The sequence below is a fragment of the Pan troglodytes genome, chromosome 8 (assembly GCF_028858775.2).
Source record: "Pan troglodytes isolate AG18354 chromosome 8, NHGRI_mPanTro3-v2.0_pri, whole genome shotgun sequence".
In the NCBI taxonomy this organism is placed as follows: domain Eukaryota; kingdom Metazoa; phylum Chordata; class Mammalia; order Primates; family Hominidae; genus Pan; species Pan troglodytes.
The window spans coordinates 67,918,234-67,939,124 of record NC_072406.2 but is presented as its reverse complement, the minus strand read 5'-3'; the positions used below and the strand labels follow the sequence as shown (position 1 = coordinate 67,939,124).

At 36.2% G+C, this 20,891-nt stretch overlaps 2 protein-coding genes across 8 annotated transcripts in view; one reads left to right on the top strand and one right to left on the bottom strand.

The window, feature by feature from the left end:
* The window catches only part of PCDH15 (protocadherin related 15), a 1,753,436-nt gene that overhangs the window by 15,814 nt on the left and 1,716,731 nt on the right, over positions 1 to 20,891 (top strand). The window lies entirely within an intron of this gene.
* MTRNR2L5 (MT-RNR2 like 5) lies at positions 12,300 to 14,058 on the bottom strand. Its single transcript, NM_001193634.1, has one exon. The coding sequence runs from the start codon at positions 13,146 to 13,148 to the stop codon at positions 13,074 to 13,076; it is 75 nt and encodes a 24-aa protein (NP_001180563.1). The 5' UTR covers positions 13,149 to 14,058; the 3' UTR covers positions 12,300 to 13,073.

Below are 20,891 nucleotides of genomic sequence, written 5' to 3'. Positions count from 1 at the left end.
AAAAAAAAAAAAAAAATCTGGCTAGTAAATATGTATTGGAGAGTCTCAACTTTTCTGACAGGAAGATAGTATCCTTATAGGGTAGATTGAGAATATCATACCATAGCTTATTTAATAATATATTTTGTATATTGTTTCAATTATAAAGTGTGAGTATTTGAAGTTTATGAAATGATATGGGAACCATGCAGATACATTAAAGGCAATGCTCAGAATTTGTAGGAATTACACTAGGTTGCTAAGACATAGATTAGTAGAGCTGGGATGAGACCTCAATAATTTTTATTTCTTTTGAAAATTTCTTTGCCATTGGCACCATTCTGCTATTCTGCATAGTACAGTCTAAAATATATACTTATGTTTTGCTACTTTGATTTAGCTTTCATAATCTCAATAAAAACTTTGCAAATATATGATTCACTTTAAATAAAACCCTATATTTTGAAGGTTTTAGGTTTGCCATAAAATTTCAGTATAATGGGAGTTATAAGAATTTTCTTAAAATATCTGATTTTCTTCCTCTAATAAGATCTTACACAACTGACTAAAAATATGAGTATATGCAGCAGTCCCCCCTTTCCTGTCTTCTTATGACGTATTCTTTTGGACATGCCATATTCAATTTTAATTTTCAGGAAACACTTTGGCATAATAGAAAATGAAAAATCTAAATTCAGAGTCTTGGATTCTTGGCTCAGCTCCATCTTAATTTTTTATTTGATAATTAATTATCGTATGTATTTATAACATACAATATTGATGTTAAGATACATGTATACATTGTGGAACATTTACATCAGGTGAATTAACATATCTTTCAACTCACATATTTATCATTACTTTATGGTGAGAACACTTAAAATATACTCTTTTAGCAATTTTGAAGTATATAATACATTATTATTAACTATAATTACCCTATTGCTCAATAGATCACTAGGACTTATCTCTCCTATCTAGCTGAACCTTGTACCATTTGACAAATACATCTTCTTTTTCTGTCTATCCCGCCTCCTCCAGCCTCTGGTAACCATCATTCTACTCTTTACTTCTACGAGTCTGACAGTTTTTACTTTTCACGTGTAAGTGAGATCGTGATGTATTTGTCTTTCTGTACCTGACTTATTTCACTTTACATAAGATCCTCTAGATTTTTCTTTGTTTTCACAAATGACAGAATTTTCTCCTTTTTAAAAGCTGAATAGTATTCCATTGTGTGTATACACTATAAATATGTATATATAATTTTCTTTATCCATTCTTCCCTTGATATGCACTTAGATTGTTTCCATATCTTGGCCATTGTGAATAATGCGGCAATGAACATGGAAGTGTTGATATCTAGTCAACATACTGATTTTAACTCATTTGAGTATACACCCAGAAGTAGAATTTCTGGGTCATATAGTAATTATATTTTTTCATTTTTGAGAAACCTCCCTTCTATTTTCCATAATGGCTGCACTAATTTACATTCCCACCAACATTTTACAAGTGTTCTCTTTTCTTCAAATCCTCACCAACACTTGTCTTTCATTTTTTTTTGTAATAGCCATTCTAAAATGAGTAAGGTGAAATCTCATTTTAATTTGCATTTCCTAATCAATGGTGATATTGAACACCTTTTAATATCTCTACTGGCCATTTGTATGTCTTCTTTGGAGAAATATCTGTCCAGGTCTTTTGCCCATTTTTTTTAACAGGGTTATTTGTTTTATTGTTATTGAGTTGAATTCCTTGTATATTTTGTATATTAACTCTTTATCAGACCTATGATTTGCAAATCATAGGTCTCATTCTGTGAGTTGTCACTCTTCACTCTGTTAATTGTTTTCTTTGCTGTATAGAAGCTCTTTAGTTTGATGTAATCTCATTTGTTGTATGTGCATTTTTGGTCATATCTAAGAAATAATCGCCCAAACCAATGTCATGGATCAGCTTTGTCTTTTTATTAGCTGTTTAATCTCAGCTTCAGCTTCTAATTTAAGAAATGAAAAGCCTAACTGAAATGATCTCAAATATTTCTTACAACACTGAGATTCTTTTATTCTACAAATGTACTTTTTTATTAAAGAATATCTTCTCTTTTGGTAACTTGCATGATGTGCTTAGGTATAATTTCACTCTTTTTAGCTAAAACATCATATTGAGTTTAGGTGCCTTAGACAACCACCCAATTGTTCCATTTAGATGTTGTAGGACAGATTTCTGGCAAACTGTTTAGTATGGGGTTTGTTGTTACCCCATAAACACTCAGATCTTTAGACATTTTGATGACGGGCAAGTTTGACTCTGGGGGTATAATTGAATTTTCAGTGAGCACTGTCAAAATAAATGTCTAACCACACCCTACAATAGATTAACAGTTAAATTTTCAACAGTATCTTTTAAGCTCTTAAGTATATAAAACAGAAACGTCTTAGCCCTTTATTTAAATAGCTTTAAGATTTCAAATAGCTTGCTTTATTTAATGAAAGCTTCAACAACTTGAAATGACTCGTACTTATCCTTTACCATCTACCAAAATGTTATTTCTTCCAGCTTTAACACTCTCTGTAACCGAGATTGGAAGTTAAAGTGAGATAAAAACCAGTGAGTCGAAGCAAAGCTAAGTCATTAGAATAGCTTTGTCTCCTTTCTGTCAGCTGAACATGTGAATAATCACATGGAACCTAAGGGTATATAACCTGTATCACAGTGAATAATGAATGATTTAGTTCCAATTAAGAGGTTTCCTTTTTAAAAAGAACAAATTTAATGGCCCTCATGCATAAATTAAAGTTAGTTTGAAAACATGGTTTTGTTAAACAAATTTAAACTGCTTTTCATTCACTTCTGAGGAGTTCCTGATATTGACTGGCCTTCCAGCTTTTAGAGCTTGCAACTTCTTCTTGATGTACTCAGCCATGAAATCTGCAACTGATGGATTCAAGTTAGGATTTTGTTGTTGTTGTTGTGCTTGGTCTTATAATTACCTAAGATATATCTCTGGAAGTTTTCAGTATAAAATCCACAAGGTTTGAAGAACACATTCTATTTTGCCTATTATTTTAAAAATAGTTTCAATTTTTTGCTCCTTATTATGACAGTTTGCTCCTTATTATGACAGTATTTTTTACGGAGCTATTTCTACTTGCTTTTGTATTACAGTTAACAATATATGATCAGATATTTATTTTCTAAATATTATCTTTACAGAACAGTGCTTTTCAGAGCAATTCCACACATGAAATCTCTGTATGCAATTGCAAGCTTATGTACCAGATGAAGTGTTGACTCATTTTATGAATTACTTATCATTTTATGCATATGCCTGAGCATAAGCCTAATGTTAGATAGCACGATTATGATTTTTTTCAGATTTTTGATATATGTTATTCTTGCATATACTATGTTATGGACAGTGTACATGAACTTGAATATTTGGATGATACAATATCTTTATACATAAATGAAGAGGCCTTTCATTTTGACATATGATTCCAATAGTTAGGTACACAGGGAGATATAAAGATCTGAACAGTGGGCACAATTTTTCATAATACCTAAGAGTACCTAACAATACTTTACAGATTATTAAAAATTTTCTCATATTTGACATCACATGATTACCATGAGAGCTATGAGATGTTAAGGAAGGTATATTTATAGCTATTTATGAACATAAAGACCAAGGTTTGAAGGCATAGTGCATGCCCATCTTCACACAACTTGTAATGCTGGAGCTGCCTCTGAATTTCTCATCTCTTGTCATCTGGTGTAGTGTGGTTTGTATATAATGCAATACATTTAGATTGGTTACACTTATCTGAAAATGCAAATCCTCTCTCATCTGTTTTTGCACATATAAGAATTACAATTCTTCCCAATCAGGTCAGATGTCATTTTTACCTTCTGGAATAGCCAATAGTGAAACATTTAGCAAGGGACACAAGTCCAGAAAAAAAAAGAAAAGTACTCAAATATTGTGTGTATATGTGTGTGTGTGTGTATCTATCTATCTATCTATCTATCTATCTATCTATCTATATAACATATATGTATAGTCCCATAGACAATCGCTTTTGGATTAACAGAAATTAACCCTTCTGGCCTTAAAGCTTGAAACTTACATTTGTTTTATCTGAGTTCCTTCCTCAGGAAAGGATCCCCAGGCCTCTCAGAACATATCAAAGAACTGAAACCAGATCATCACATCCAGATAATGAAATGCCAGGCCCTTTCTTCATCATGATTGCTTTCTTATCCCACACTGAGTTCCTTTTATTCTCATACATAGTTACACTTCTTTTCTGCTATGTAAACCCCTCAGTTTTAGTCGATCAGGGAGGTATATTTGAGACTGATCTCCCATTTCCTTGGCTGCAGCACCTGATTAAAGTCTTCTTCCTTGGCAATAGTCATTGTCTCAGTGATTGGCTTCCTGTGTGGTGAGCGGCAGGATCTAGACAGAACCCATGGTGTTTTGGTAACAGATATATACCAATTACTTATGGATATCTATAGCTTGAAGTAAATTCATATGTAAAGAGATCTAATTTTTACCTAGCCAAGGAAGAGTCTCATCTGCTTTAACACATTTTCTGTCCTACCCAATGAAGTACAGAAAATGTGTTAAAGGAGATGAGACTCTTTCTTGAGTCCTGGAACACAGATCATTTCTAATTTTTTTGCCTCTTCTCCCTGCTGTATTTTATTATCTCTCCTCTCCCCTCTTCCCCCTCCCCTTCCCTCTGCTTTCCTTCCCCTTCCCTTCCCTATCTCTTCCCTATCTCTTCCATCCTCCCTTTCTTCCTTCCTTCCTCCAAATTTTGGAGTGTCTATATTGTTTTACAAATTATAGTCACTCGCTGTTTCTCTTCTGTGAAGTTTGTAATTGTTTTTATTCTCTTATCAGTCCAGTTTGTACTCTATGTGTAATCCATTATTACTTCTACACTCATAGACGCTCCCGTCTTTATCTACAAACCAAAGGTTTCTTTCAGATCTAGACTCAGGTTCTGTCATTTGACCAGTAGGCGCTTTTGCTTGGATATTTTTATAAATGACTCAAATTATAAAGTCTAAAATAATATTAAATATTCTCTCTCTCTTTCTCTCTCTCTCTGTCTCTGTGTGTGTGTGTGTATTTTTTTTATTATTATACTTTAAGTTTTAGGACACATGTGCACAATGTGCAGGTTAGTTACATATCTATACATGTACCATGCTGGTGCGCTGCACCCACTAACTCGTCATCTAGCATTAGGTATATCTCCCAATGCTATCCCTCCCCCCTCCCCCCACCCCACAACAGTCCCCAGAGTGTGATGTTCCCCTTCCTGTGTCCATGTGATCTCATTGTTCAGTTCCCACCTATGAGTGAGAATATGCGGTGTTTGGTTTTTTGTTCTTGCGATAGTTTACTGAGAATGATGATTTCCAATTTCATCCATGTCCCTACAAAGGACATGAACTCATCATTTTTTATGGCTGCATAGTATTCAATGGTGTATATGTGCCACATTTTCTTAATCCAGTCTATCATTGTTGGACATTTGGGTTGGTTCCAAGTCTTTGCTATTGTGAATAATGCTGCACTAAACATACGTGTGCATGTGTCTTTATAGCAGCATGATTTATAGTCCTTTGGGTATATACCCAGAAATGGGATGGCTGGGTCAAATGGTATTTCTAGTTCTAGATCCCTGAGGAATCGCCACACTGACTTCCACAATGGTTGAACTAGTTTACAGTCCCACCAACAGTGTAAAAGTGTTCCTATTTCTCCACATCCTCTCCAGCACCTATTGTTTCCTGACTTTTTAATGATTGCCATTCTAACTGGTGTGAGATGGTATCTCATTGTGGTTTTGATTTGCATTTCTCTGATAGCCAGTGATGATGAGCATTTTTTCATGTGTTTTTTGGCTGCATAAATGTCTTCTTTTGAGAAATGTATGTTCATATCCTTTGCCCACTTTTTGATAGGGTTGTTTGTTTTTTTCTTGTCAATTTGTTTGAGTTCATTGTAGATTCTGGATATTAGCCCTTCGTCAGATGAGTAGGTTGCAAAAATTTTCTCCCATTTTGTAGGTTGCCTGTTCACTCTGATGGTAGTTTCTTTTGCTGTGCAGAAGCTCTTTAGTTTAATTAGATCCCATTTGTCAATTTTGGCTTTGGTTGCCATTGCTTTTGGTGTTTTAGACATGAAGTCCTTGCCCATGCCTATGTCCTGAATGCTAATGCCTAGGTTTTCTTCTAGGGTTTTTATGGTTTTAGGTCTAATGTTTAAGTCTTTAATCCATCTTGAATTCATTTTTGTATAAGGTGTAAGGAAGGGATCCAGTTTCAGCTTTCTACATATGGCTAGCCAGTTTTCCCAGCACCATTTATTAAATAGGGAATCCTTTCCCCATTGCTTGTTTCTCTCAGGTTTGTCAAAGATCAGATAGTTGTAGATATGCGGCGTTATTTCTGAGGGCTCTGTTCTGTTCCATTGATCTATATCTCTGTTTTGGTACCAGTACCATGCTGTTTTGGTTACTGTAGCCTTGTAGTATAGTTTGAAGTCAGGTAGTGTGATGCCTCCAGCTTTGTTCTTTTGGCTTATGGTTGACTTGGCAATGCGGGCTCTTTTTTGGTTCCATATGAACTTTAAAGTAGTTTTTTCCAATTCTGTGAAGAAAGGCATTGGTAGCTTGATGGGGATGGCATTGAATCTGTAAATTACCTTGGGCAGTATGGCCATTTTCACGATATTGATTCTTCCTACCCATGAGCATGGAATGTTCTTCCATTTGTTTGTGTCCTCTTTTATTTCCTTGAGCAGTGGTTTGTAGTTCTCCTTGAAGAGGTCCTTCACATCCCTTGTAAGTTGGATTCCTAGGTATTTTATTCTCTTTGAAGCAATTGTGAATGGGAGTTCACTCATGATTTGGCTCTCTGTTTGTCTGTTGTTGGTGTATAAGAATGCTTGTGATTTTTGTACATTGATTTTGTATCCTGAGACTTTGCTGAAGTTGCTTATCGGCTTAAGGAGATTTTGGGCTGAGACAATGGGGTTTTCTAGATATACAATCATGTCATCTGCAAACAGGGACAATTTGACTTCCTCTTTTCCTAATTGAATACCCTTTATTTCCTTCTCCTGCCTAATTGCCCTGGCCAGAACTTCCAACACTATGTTGAATAGGAGTGCTGAGAGAGGGCATCCCTGTCTTGTGCCAGTTTTCTAAGGGAATGCTTCCAGTTTTTGCCCATTCAGTATGATATTGGCTGTGGGTTTGTCATAGATAGCTCTTATTATTTTGAAATACGTTCCATCAATACCTAATTTATTGAGAGTTTTTAGCATGAAGGGTTGTTGAATTTTGTCAAAGGCCTTTTCTGCATCTATTGAGATAATCATGTGTTTTTTGTCTTTGGTTCTGTTTATATGCTGGATTACATTTATTGAATTGCATATAATGCACCAGCCTTGCATCCCAGGGATGAAGCCCACTTGATCATGGTGGATAAGCTTTTTGATGTGCTGCTGGATTTGGTTTGCCAGTATTTTTTTGAGGATTTTCGCATCAATGTTCATCAAGGATATTGGTCTAAAATTCTCTTTTTTGGTTGTGTCTCTGCCCGGCTTTGGTATCAGAATGATGCTGGCCTCATAAAATGAGTTAGGGAGGATTCCCTCTTTTCTATGGATTGGAATAATTTCAGAAGGAATGGTACCAGTTCCTCCTTGCACCTCTGGTATAATTCGGCTGTGAATCCATCTGGTCCTGGACTCTTTTTGGTTGGTAAGCTATTGATTATTGTCACAATTTCAGATCCTGTTATTGGTCTATTCAGAGATTCAACTTCTTCCTGGTTTAGTCTTGGGAGAGTATATGTGTCGAGGAATTTATCCATTTCTTGTAGATTTTCTAGTTTATTTGCGTAGAGGTGTTTGTAGTATTCTCTGATGGTAATTTGTATTTCTGTGGGATTGGTGGTGATATCCCCTTTATCATTTTTTATTGCGTCTATTTGATTCTTCTCTCTTGTTTTCTTTATTAGTCTTGCTAGTGGTCTATCTATTTTGTTGATCCTTTCAAAAAACCAGCTCCTGGATTCATTAATTTTTTGGAGGGTTTTTTGTGTCTCTATTTCCTTCAGTTCTGCTCTGATTTTTGTTATTTCTTGCCTTCTGCTAGCTTTTGAATGTGTTTGCTCTTGCTTTTCTAGTTCTTTTAATTGTGATGTTAGGGTGTCAATTTTGGATCTTTCCTGCTTTCTCTTGTGGGCATTTAGTGCTATAAATTTCCCTCTACACACTGCTTTGAATGTGTCCCAGAGATTCTGGTATGTTGTGTCTTTGTTCTCGTTGGTTTCAAAGAACATCTTTATTTCTGCCTTCATTTCCTTATGTACCCAGTAGTCATTCAGGAGCAGTTTGTTCAGTTTCCATGTAGTTGAGTGGTTTTGAGTGAGATTCTTAATCCTGAGTTCTAGTTTGATTGCACTGTGGTCTGAGAGATAGTTTGTTATAATTTCTGTTCTTTTACATTTGCTGAGGAGAGCTTTACTTCAAAGTGTGTGGTCAATTTTGGAATAGGTGTGGTGTGGTGCTGAAAAAAATGTATATTCCGTTGATATGGGGTGGAGAGTTCTGTAGATGTCTATTAGGTCTGCTTGGTGCAGAGCTGAGTTCAATTCCTGGGTATCCTTGTTGACTTTCTGTCTCGTTGATCTGTCTAATGTTGACAGTGGGGTGTTAAAGTGTCCCATTATTAATGTGTGGGAGTCTAAGTCTCTTTGTAGGTCACTCAGGACTTGCTTTATGAATCTGGGTGCTCCTGTATTGGGTGCATATATATTTAGGATAGTTAGCTCTTCTTGTTGAATTGATCCCTTTACCATTATGTAATGGCCTTCTTTGTCTCTTTTGATCTTTGTTGGTTTAAAGTCTGTTTTATCAGAAACTAGGATTGCAACCCCTGCCTTTTTTTGTTTTCCATTTGCTTGGTAGATCTTCCTCCATCCTTTTATTTTGAGCCTATGTGTGTCGCTGCACGTGAGATGGGTTTCCTGAATACAGCACACTGATGGGTCTTGACTCTTTATCCAATTTGCCAGTCTATGTCTTTTAATTGGAGCATTTAGTCCATTTACATTTAAAGTTAATACTGTTATGTGTGAATTTGATCCTGTCATTATGATGTTAGCTGGTTATTTTGCTCGTTAGTTGATGCAGTTTCTTCCTAGTCTCGATGGTCTTTACATTTTGGCATGATTTTGCAGTGGCTGGTACCAGTTGTTCCTTTCCATGTTTAGCGCTTCCTTCAGGAGCTCTTTTAGGGCAGGCCTGGTGGTGACAAAATCTCTCAGCATTTGCTTGTCTGTAAAGTATTTTATTTCTCCTTCACTTATGAAGCTTAGTTTGGCTGGATATGAAATTCTGGGTTGAAAATTCTTTTCTTTAAGAATGTTGAATATTGGCCCCCACTCTCTTCTGGCTTGTAGGGTTTCTGCCGAGAGATCTGCTGTTAGTCTGATGGGCTTCCCTTTGAGGGTAACCCGACCTTTCTCTCTGGCTGCCCTTAACATTTTTTCCTTCATTTCAACTTTGGTGAATCTGACAATTATGTGTCTTGGAGTTGCTCTTCTCCAGGAGTATCTTTGTGGCGTTCTCTGTATTTCCTGAATCTGAACGTTGGCCTGCCTTGCTAGATTGGGGAAGTTCTCCTGGATAATATCCTGCAGAGTGTTTTCCAACTTGGTTCCATTCTCCCCATCACTTTCAGGTACACCAATCAGACGTAGATTTGGTCTTTTCACATAGTCCCATATTTCTTGGAGGCTTTGCTCGTTTCTGTTTCTTTTTATTCTTTTTTCTCTAAACTTCCCTTCTCGCTTCATTTCATTCATTTCATCTTCCATTGCTGATACCCTTTCTTCCAGTTGATCACATCGGCTCCTGAGGCTTCTGCATTCTTCACGTAGTTCTCGAGCCTTGGTTTTCAGCTCCATCAGCTCCTTTAAGCACTTCTCTGTATTGGTTATTCTAGTTATACATTCTTCTAAATTTTTTTCAAAGTTCTCAACTTCTTTGCCTTTCGTTTGAATGTCCTCCCGTAGCTCAGAGTAATTTGATCGTCTGAAGCCTTCTTCTCTCAGCTCGTCAAAGTCATTCTCCATCCAGCTTTGTTCCGTTGCTGGTGAGGAACTGCGTTCCTTTGGAGGTGGAGAGGCACTCTGCTTTTTAGAGTTTCCAGTTTTTCTGTTATGTTTTTTCCCCATCTTTGTGGTTTTATCCACTTTTGGTCTTTGATGATGGTGATGTACAGATGGGTTTTTGGTGTGGGTGTCCTTTCTGTTTGTTAGTTTTCCTTCTAACAGAGAGGACCCTCAGCTGCAGGTCTGTTGGAGTACCCTGCTGTGTGAGGTGTCAGTGTGCCCCTGCTGGGGGGTGCCTCCCAGTTAGGCTGTTCGGGGGTCAGGGGTCAGGGACCCACTTGAGGAGGCAGTCTGCCTGTTCTCAGATCTCCAGCTGCGTGCTGGGAGAAGCACTGCTCTCTTCAAAGCTGTCAGACAGGGACATTTAAGTCTGCAGAGGTTACTGCTGTCTTTTTGTTTGTCTGTGCCCTGCCCCCAGAGGTGGAGCCTACAGAGGCAGGCAGGCCTCCTTGAGCTGTGGTGGGCTCCACCCAGTTCCAGCTTCCCAGCTGCTTTGTTTACCTAAGCAAGCCTGGGCAATGGCGGGCGCCCCTCCCCCAGCCTCGCTGCTGCCTTGCAGTTTGATCTCAGACTGCTGTGCTAGCAATCAGCGAGACTCCGTGGGCGTAGGAGCCTCCGAGCCAGGTGCCGGATATATTCTCCTGATGCGCCGTTTTTTAAGCCTGTCGGAAAAGCGCAGTATTCGGGTGGGAGTGACCTGATTTTCCAGGTGCAGTCTGTCACCCCTTTCCTTGACTGGGAAAGGGAACTCCCTGACCCCTTGTGCCTCCCGAGTGAGGCAATGCCTTGCCCCGCTTTGGCTGGCGCACGCTGACCTGTGCCCGCTGTCTGGCACTCCCTTGTAAGATGAACCCGGTACCTCAGATGGAAATGCAGAAATCACCCGTCTTATGCTTTGCTCATGCTGCGAGCTGTAGACAGGAGCTGTTCCTCATCGGCCATCTTGGCTCCTCCCCCGGTGTGTGTGTGTATTTTGTAACTTAATTATTCAGTTTGTCATCTGCCTTTCATTCAAGGAACCTCAGAGTTATTTTCTTCTACCTCTCTTATTCTTGTATCTAGTCAGTATATGAATTTTTCAATACTATCTGAAGATTTTTCTTAAATGAAGTTCTTTTTTATTCCTGCTACCTTAATTCAACCTTAATAATTTCTCTGGTATGTTTAACAGCTTTCTTTTTTTTACTCAATTTTATTCTTTATATCATTGTCATAATATATCTGTAATTTCTCTATCACCTCTATCTTGCAACCATTATTATTTCAATCCACCTAATTAACATCACTTACTTGTACTTGCTTATAACATATTGTGTAAAAATCCTAGTCTTGTATATAATTCTGCATAATCTAGTTTAAATCTACTTCTCCTGGCTCCTGTCTTTTACGTTATTCCTGTCTACCTCTCTCCTTCAACAACTAGTGACTTTCCACCAAATTCACACATTTCAATGTGACTTTGATTACCTCATTTTTATCATATCTTCCTCTAATTATCTTACCATACTTTCTTCCTGTAAGATTCAGTTCAAATGCCAACTCTTACTGAAAACTTTTCCTAACTTCTTAGGATATAATTCAATATATAAGTGTATGTGTTTCCACATCATTCCATTCACAACTCTCACAGCACTTCTGCATTTTATTGTAATTCTCTTTGCCAAATTGATCTCGTAATGTATGGAGAGCTCTCTGGAAGGAGGAACTGTGTGTAATTCCTCTGTGAGGTTCTTGTACATGGACCATTGTAAAAGCTCCTAGATCATTTATTGAATGTGGTTTAGTGAAGAAATAGGAGGGCATGGAAAAGGCAAAAGAAGCTAACTTTTCTCTTTTGCTACCCACAGACCTCAGATGAGGTGGGAAACTACCATAAATATGGCTGAAAATATCTGTACCACAACTCCTAGACAGTCTGTAGGATGGAGCCAAAAATAAATAAATAAATAAATTAATTAATTAATTTAAAAAATTTTTAAAAAGGAGAAGGGCAATGCAGCTTAGTGGAAAGCATAAGAACCTGAAATTTATAAGACCTGGGCACTGGTTCTACAATAGCACTCAGTAACCAATAGCATATTGTGTAAAAATCCTAGTCTTGTAAGGGCACTTGGTGAAGTGGGCCCGGTTTCTCATATCCTTTCATACTGGGAGAAATGCTAAATAGATAGAAACCAGCCTGGATTGCTCTGGTCTGAACTCAGATCACGAAGGACTTTAATCATTGAACAAATGATCCCTTAATAGCGGCTACACCGTTTAGGATGTCCTGATGCAACATCAAGGTCGTAAACCCTGTTGTTGATATGGACGCTAGAATAGGATTGCACTCTTATCCCTAGGGTCACTTATCCTGTTGATAGAATTATTGGGTCAATGTGTAATAACTGACTTACACTAGTGCGGTCTTAGTTTAAGTCGTTTCGGAGGTTGAATTACGCTCCAAGGTCACCCCAACCAAATTTTTTTTTTTTTTTTTTTTTTTTTAAGACAGAGTCTCACTCTGTCTCTCGGGCTGGAGTGCAGTGGCACCATCTCCGCTCACTGCAAGCTCTGCTTCCCAGGTTCATGCCATTCTCCTGCCTCATCCTCTTGAGTAGCTGGGCTACAGGCATGTGCCACCACACCCGGCTAATTTTTTGTATTTTTAGTAGAGACAGGGTTTTACTGTGTTAGCCAGGATGGTCTCGATCTGCTGACCTCCTGATCCACCCACCTTGGCCTCCCAAAGTGCTGGGATTACAGGCGTGAGCCACTGTGCCCGGCCACCCCAACCAAAATTTTTAATGCAGGGATGATACATTGGGGCCTGTTGACTGTTTGAATCTTTATTTGCATTAATGAATTCAAGCTCCACAGGGTCTTCTTCTCTTATTTATTTATACCCGCCTCTTCATAGGTAGGTCAATTTCACTGGTTGAAAGTAAGAGACAGCTAAACCCTGGTGTGGCCATTCATACAAGTCCCTACTTAGGGAACAAGTGATTATGCTACCTTTGCAAGTTCAGGATACTGCAACCCTTAAACATATGTCACTGAGCAGGCAGTGCTTCTAATACTAGCAATGCTAGGGGTGATGTTTTTGGTAAAGAGACAGGGTGAAATGTGCCGAGTTCCTTTTACTTTTTGTAATCTTTCCTTAGAGCATGACTGTATTGGGTTAAAATAAAGATAATAAGATGTCTATTAATCATTTGTTAATATTAGGTTGTTAACTGTCAGTGGATTATTCTGGTCTGATGTAAGCTTATGCAATGGATAATGTCTTAATGTTACTTACACTAACATTATTGCTTCTACTGAATAATAGATTAGTCCAATGTAATATTAGGAGTTCAACCGGGTGATTAGAAATGAAGTTAGTCAGATGTTGAGCTTAAACGCTTTCTTAATTGGTGGCTGCTTTTAGGCCAATTATGGTGGTAAAATCTTTTACTCTCTATAGGACGGTTATTTTCTAGTATCTGAAGATCCGTCCCCCTTTAACAGTTAAACTTACAGGAGGATTAAGTAATTCTGTAGGTTAAGTTTAAAGTTGAACTAAAATTCTACCTTGGACAATCAGCTATCACCAGCCTCCGTAGGCTTGTCACTGCTACTAATGAATCTTCTCACTATTTTGCCACATAAATGAGTGTACTCTTCTAGCTGTTCTGGAGAAGCTCCTCTGATTTCGGGGGACTTGGCTAGAGCTCTCTTTGTGAAGTTTATTCTAGTTAATTCATTATTCAAAAGATGCAAGGATTTGTCTTTGCTTTTTGGTGCTTGATATAGTTCTTTCATTGTTGCCTTACGGTACTATATCTATTGCACCAGAATAAGTAATTTCTATCTCCTATACTTTTGTCTAGGGTAAATGGTTTGATTTAAGTAGTTCTAATAATATTTTTTAGCAAGGCTTGGAGTTGGAGCTGGCTCAAAGTGATCAGGTTGTAATGAAATCTTCTGGGTGTAGGCCGAGTGCTTTGGGTTAAGCTACACTTTGGTTTATCCAGGTGCACTTTCCAGTACACTTACCGTGTTATGACTTATCTCCTCTGTATGTGTGTAAGTAATTATTAATAATAGTGATTTCTAGAGCACTACTTGAGGAGGGTGATGGGCGTTGTGTGCGTGCCTTATGGCCTTATTCAATCAAGCACTCTGTTCTTGATTTACTACTAAATCCTCTTTGAACATTTAGATTTCATGAAGGTTATTATGAGATTTTTCTGGATGTAGAAAATGTAGTCCATTTCTTACCATCCCATGGACTACACCTTGACCTAGTGCATACTTGTGTTTACTTTATATATACATATATATATTTTAGGGTTTGCTGAAGCTGGTGTTATATAGGCTAAGTGACAAGAGATTGTGAGGTATATCGGGGTTTATCAATTATAGAACCGGCTCCTCTAGAAGGCTATAAAGCACAGCCAAGTCCTTTGAGTTTTAAGCTGCTGCATGTAGTACTCTGGCGAACAGTCTTGTTAATATAACTATTTGTGTTTAGGGCTAAGCATAGTGGGGTTTCTAATCTCAGTTTCTGCCTTAGCTGTTGTGTCCTCAGGACATTAAAGTCACTTTCGTAGTATATTTTATTTCAGCTGGAGATTTTTACGATTTAGATGGAGCTTAACTTTATTGACTGCAGACCTTAAACACTCTTTATGCCGAGTTTTATTAGCTTGGGTTAATCGTATGGCCGCGGTGGCTGGCACAAAATTTACCAACCCTAAATATTAGTATAGGTTAGTCATACTTTCACTTATGACTTAAAATTTATCACTGCTGTTTCCCGTGGAGGTGTGGTCGAGCAAAGTGTTTTGAGCTGCGTTTATGCGTGCTTGATACCTCCTTCTTTTGAACCAGGTGATCTGGAGGGCATTCTCACTGGGGCGGGGATGCTTGTATGTGTAATTTTACTGAGAATTCATAAAAAGGCCAGGACCAAACTTCTATGTTTATGGGGTTTTGCGGACCCATCTAGGCATTTTCAGTGCCTTGCTTTAAATAATTAAGCTACATTAACTGGATGAAAAACATTTGAGTGGTATTTTGAAATACTAGGGGGATGTCAGGGTAGAATCTGGTTGGGTATAAATCTGAAGTGGTCATTTACAGTCCTGGAAGTTTAGGGCCTTTAAAAAAGTTGAATTAGCAGAGGTTTTGGCTGAGGGGCCATTTGTAGTTGAAGTTATATTTGATTTAGGACTATAATATCTGGGATACACACTTTTCAGAGAGGGATACTTGAAGTATTATATAAGTATTAAGACAGAAATTTAGTTAACATATAAATAGGAGATTTTATTTGGTTGGAGAATATTGGGATTTTTTAGAAAATTACGTTAATCGAGGGGCTAGTGTTGGAGTGTTCATGGTTAAATTATGATTTTTAGGGTTCTGACTAGGTTCAATTTAAGTATCTTGTTTCTGGGGGTCGGCAAGTGTACCTCTTACCTAATTTAACAATAAAGTCAGAGATGGAGGGAGGGTGGATTTTCGGATTTAATCAGAAGTAGTCCTTTAAATTGTGCGTGAACGTATCTGTGTGCGTGAACGTACGTGTGCGTGAACGTACGTATGTGCGTGAACGTACTTGTGTGCGTGAACGTGTATTGATTGTTATGCCCTTCAAGCATGAATTAGCACCTTATGGTTGGGTATGTTGACTCAGAATATTCAAGATAAGTCCAGCCACAATCGATTCCGCAGGGATCAGGCTCCCGCCATGGTAAGTGGCAGCATCTCGAAAATTAAAAAATACGAAATGCATGACAGTGCTCCCGTGACTAGTTATTAGGGTGATAGTGCCTAGTACATTGAGATATAAGGTTTGGAAATATTTTCTCCCAGTTTGTAGGTTGTCACTCCACTCTCCACCCTCCTTTTTCCTTTGCTCTGCACAAGCTTTATAGTTTTAAGTAATCCTGTTTATCTATTTTTGCATTTATTGCCTCTGTTTTTGCTGTACAAACTAAATCCTCAAAAACCTGTATTATCATAGTTAAAAGATTTATTTTTATCATATTCCAAATAGTTTAAAATGCTTTTGTTTGTTTGTTTGACATAATGGCGTCGGATATAACATGGCATAATGTCATACTATTACTCTTTCAATTAAAAATCAAAATGTAAAAATTATAATTTTTAAATATGGCAAAAACGTACATTAAAATACATTAAATTATAAATAACAAACTGCTGTTAATCCCACATATAATCATGCCTTACTTTTATAATACTTTGAATATTATAAAGTGATTTTCTATCTTTTATTATATTTTATAATAACCTAAGGGATAGCTGGAGTAGATATTATTTTCTCTGCCTTGCATATGCCAAAAACGAGAGAGGGAGAGACGTGAAGTGACTTTCCCTGTATTACAAAGACACAGTGGTGCAGAGTTGAAACTTTACTCATTATTTGAAATACTTTACAATTTTTCTAAAATACAGTGAGATCTAGGGACTGAGTGTTATACTCAGCCCTGTTTGAAAATTTCTCAGGATATTGGTTCATCCTTTATTAAAACGAGCAAACAAAAAAAAGTAGGATCAAATTAAGAAAAGCAGAATGTTTTGGTAGGATTAGGATCTCAAAATAATTATCTCGAAGCCAATAAAGTGTTACATTATTTTTCTTGCTTTATTTTTAATTTTATAATTTTTGCTGTGTCTATATGGTGGTGTAATAACCTGAGAAAGACGGTTCTAATCACACATGTACTAATCACAACCATGCAACATAATTTTAGAGTAAGATTTAACCAGGATGTAAATTTAAAAGTTCTTAAAAGTATTCAACTTCTGTGTCTATGCTTAAGACTCCATCTCTATGTGTCTGTTGATTATGCAAGTAGAATCAACAATAATTAATTTATCAACCTAATCTTTAAGCAGTGCAAGCATTATTATTAGACGTTCTTAAATGGGCACTATAATATGTATCTTGACTGAGCTTACTTATTTCATAGAAGAATGGTATTTCTAAAATTATTTTAGAGATTTTTGATATTCAATCTCAAATGTTTAATATATTTTCCAAAATTATCAAATAAGGCTGAGCACTAGCATACTCTAATATTTACAGGAAAGATGTAAACAAAAACACTTGAATTTCTAGGTTCTTTAATAATCTTAACGCCGGGATGAATTCTCTAAGTCAGAAAAAATTGCCATGACTTGGTACTAAGATCAGTATCAATTCAACCATTATTTCTTTAAAAAAATAACTCAAATAAAAGTTGCATTTACCATTTTGTGCAGTGGTTCTTAATCCTGGTTATTCCTCCATAGTTTTTAAAAATACTGATATCTGGGTCCTTGGCCCAGTGATTCAGCATAAATTAGTCTGACATGTGGCTTTGTATCAGGAGCTTAAACAGTTTTCCAGTTTATATTAATGTGCAGCTGAATTTGAGAACCACTGCTTTAGTCTTTTGAAATGAGGCCAGGTGTGCATATAAGGCCTTACTGTGCAAAGCTTTAAATTTGGGGGACATTTTGGTGGTATAAAGCTGGTTAATACAGATGAAGTTTAAAAGAAATAGACTCTCACCTACCAGATATACTAATACTTTGCAGAAATCAAGATCATTTTGAGATAATTAAAAAGAAGAGAAAAATAAACTTCCTAAATGTTGAATTTATAATTACATGTTGTACCTTTATCATACTATACCATTATGATTGATGGTTAGAATAAAATTTCAAAGAATCTGAAACTTATCATAGCATACAAAATTATATTTGTATAATTTTCATATTCAACATATTTCAGTGAATTTCAATGATTAAAAATTAATTATCCATGGGTGATATATATGATTATTCCATTGCCAAGACTGTTACATTAAGTAAGGCAGCCAGTTCCCAACAGATCTAGAAATCAATGTTGCAATCTGAAGAAGGCTTTTAAAGTCAATATTCTTAGGTACATATATAATTTTGTTATAGTCTCCATATTATTGCAATTCAGTTCTACAGAAGACCTTTCTTGTCACATCACCAGTCCAGTGACACTGGTAGAGTGTATCAGGGGAAATGTGAATTGTCTTCTTAAATTTCCAAACCAAATAAGAGAGTGAATTGATTTATATTTCAACATCGAGTATGAAACACATTAGCAATTATGATCCATAGTAAAAATCCTGTTTTTATACAGTATAATTTACTGAGACTCACTTAAAATTCACATAACATTTGATTGAATTGGACGGTGTTTACAATTGTAATTTTTGCAACATTGGAAACGCCAAATGTGTTTGATTAATATCAACTTCCTGCAGCCACACCTGTATAATATTTATGTCTCTAAATTACTATTTGTGGTAATTAGCAGTTTTTCCATTGCAATTAGCCAACTTCAACTTCGAACATTGTCTAGACAGCCTAACTTTTTACTTTTTTCTTAGTTGAAATGTTTTAATTATATTTTACTTTGTGATTTTAGTTTTCCTTTCATCTTCTTGAAGTTTAACCTCAAAAAACAAATTTTGAGTTCTTATTTATTTGCATCAAACAACTCTAAAATGTAATACAAATTATCACTCTATCTACATGGAGAAAACATTGTTAACAAATCTGTGAATGACTTAATCATTATAACAATTAAGACATTTACACACACACACACATTTCTTGTAAAAAGAATGGTTGAAACTATCTGTACACTGGAAACATATTTTCACATAAATTTGCTCATTATTATTTGTACTTATATTATGCAAGTTATGTCAGTAGCTAGAATGACATGGATTTGACAAGAATAGAGAAAAAGTTGGTTTCATATCCCAGACTCTTAAAATACACTTTTCAGTTTAGGACACAAGCACTCTAAAGATATGTATGCAGTCCTCATGTCTGACATCTAATTCCTATGAGTTTCCTTCAATTAATACTAAATACATGTATAGAAATTGCCATAAACTGAGCTGTATGATGGTAATAATCCCCAAATGACAATTCAATCATCCAGATCTTTGGGTTGTCCTAATTCCATTATATGAGGTGGATCTAATGGTCATTAGATCCCTAGATATGAGGGATCCCTAGAAAAGTATTTTCTTAATCTTAGATAATAGTTTTCAATGCTTCGGTGAAAATTGTTTATGGAACTCTTCTATTTTAATCAGTCTTTGAAAATGGCTCTTTCAATGGTTGATAAGATAAGTCATCGCACAATACTTCTATACTGTAAAAAAAAGCTAAAACAGTAATTAATCTTAATATATTTTAGGTATTCAGTACCTCTTATTTCCAGATGTATACAATAAATTCCTTTTATATCTTAGAGCTAAAACCAGAGAAAAAAGTGTCTCTCTCCATAAACCATGCACTCTCTTTTGTCAGATAAAGAAAAAAGTGTAATTCGTCTTTATCTTCTCGGATATATTATGTGACTTTTAATTTTTATTGAAAAAATTGAACTTACTGATTTTTTCCTTGATACATAAATTATACATGTTCACTGTCTATAGCATACATAAACAACAGTAAAATTTGTTAGAAACAACTATAATCTCAGCAAACAGAAAATTTAATTTTAGTGAAAATATTACCTAACAACATTTTCGTTTTCGGAAGTATCAAAACTGTCTTGTTAGCATACATTTTGAAAAAGAAATTTTATTCTATCTTCTTTAATAACATACCAGTTTTTCTTTTATACGTATTTTGAACATATATTTGGGTCACTAAATGCTATTTTAAAAGCATGGATTTCATTTGTTAGTATTCCATAACTAGCAATTATAAAGTTGGACATTTCGATTTATTTCAATTTTCAATATTCACTTCTAAAGAAAGGTTACAATGAATATTTCTGTAGTTAAATCTAACCACACATAGAAGATTATTTCTTTAGAGTACACTTTAGAAGTAGTATTACGTTAAGGCATTTGACTTACACTTTTAAAATCTCTTTAGAAAATGTTCTGTTATTATAATGGTCTATTTTTGTATGCCTTGTATTATAATTTGTATCAAATATATTTTTATATGCATGGTATATATAAGAAATGCAAATCTAATTAGATAAAGCAACAAATATATTACATAATTAAATAACAGTTTGACATAGTTTTAAGTGTATTTTTGAAAAAATACTGTGCTAAATTCCTATCAAGCCAGCACCTAAACTAATTCTTGAAAAAGATCCAGAAAACGAAGGTCTCAAATTTCTAGATATTTTAGGTGTACATTCAGGTTTCCAAAAGATAACTGATGTGGTAACTTGAGAAACATGGAATAAAGATTTGGGCACCCCACAGGGAAGCCACACAAGAATAGTCTAGAACCTCTCAGTTAGTAATAAAGGGACCCTGGTATCATTCCTAGTCCTATAGGGGAGAGGTAAATAATTTACTAAAATCCATAGACAGAGAAGCTTGTGAGGACAGGGCTGCCTGGCTGGATCTTTGACTTTTGGTCAAGGAAATAGTTAATGCCAGCATTCCTAGAAGCAGGAGGGAGCAGGAGTGTAACTACTTACCAAACCCTTCTCTCCCTCCAGTTCTTGTTCTTCTCTCTTCCTCCAGTCACTTGCTCCTGCTTTTTATTGCCTGAACCCCACTGACATCAGGCAGTAAGGGAGCCCTGGAAATAATACATTGTATATTTCAGCCTCCTGGGTGCACAGAGCAAGTTTGAGAAGAATAGAGATTGGACTTGCCAGGGCAAATGAAAGATACCGGTGCAATAAGAAATCT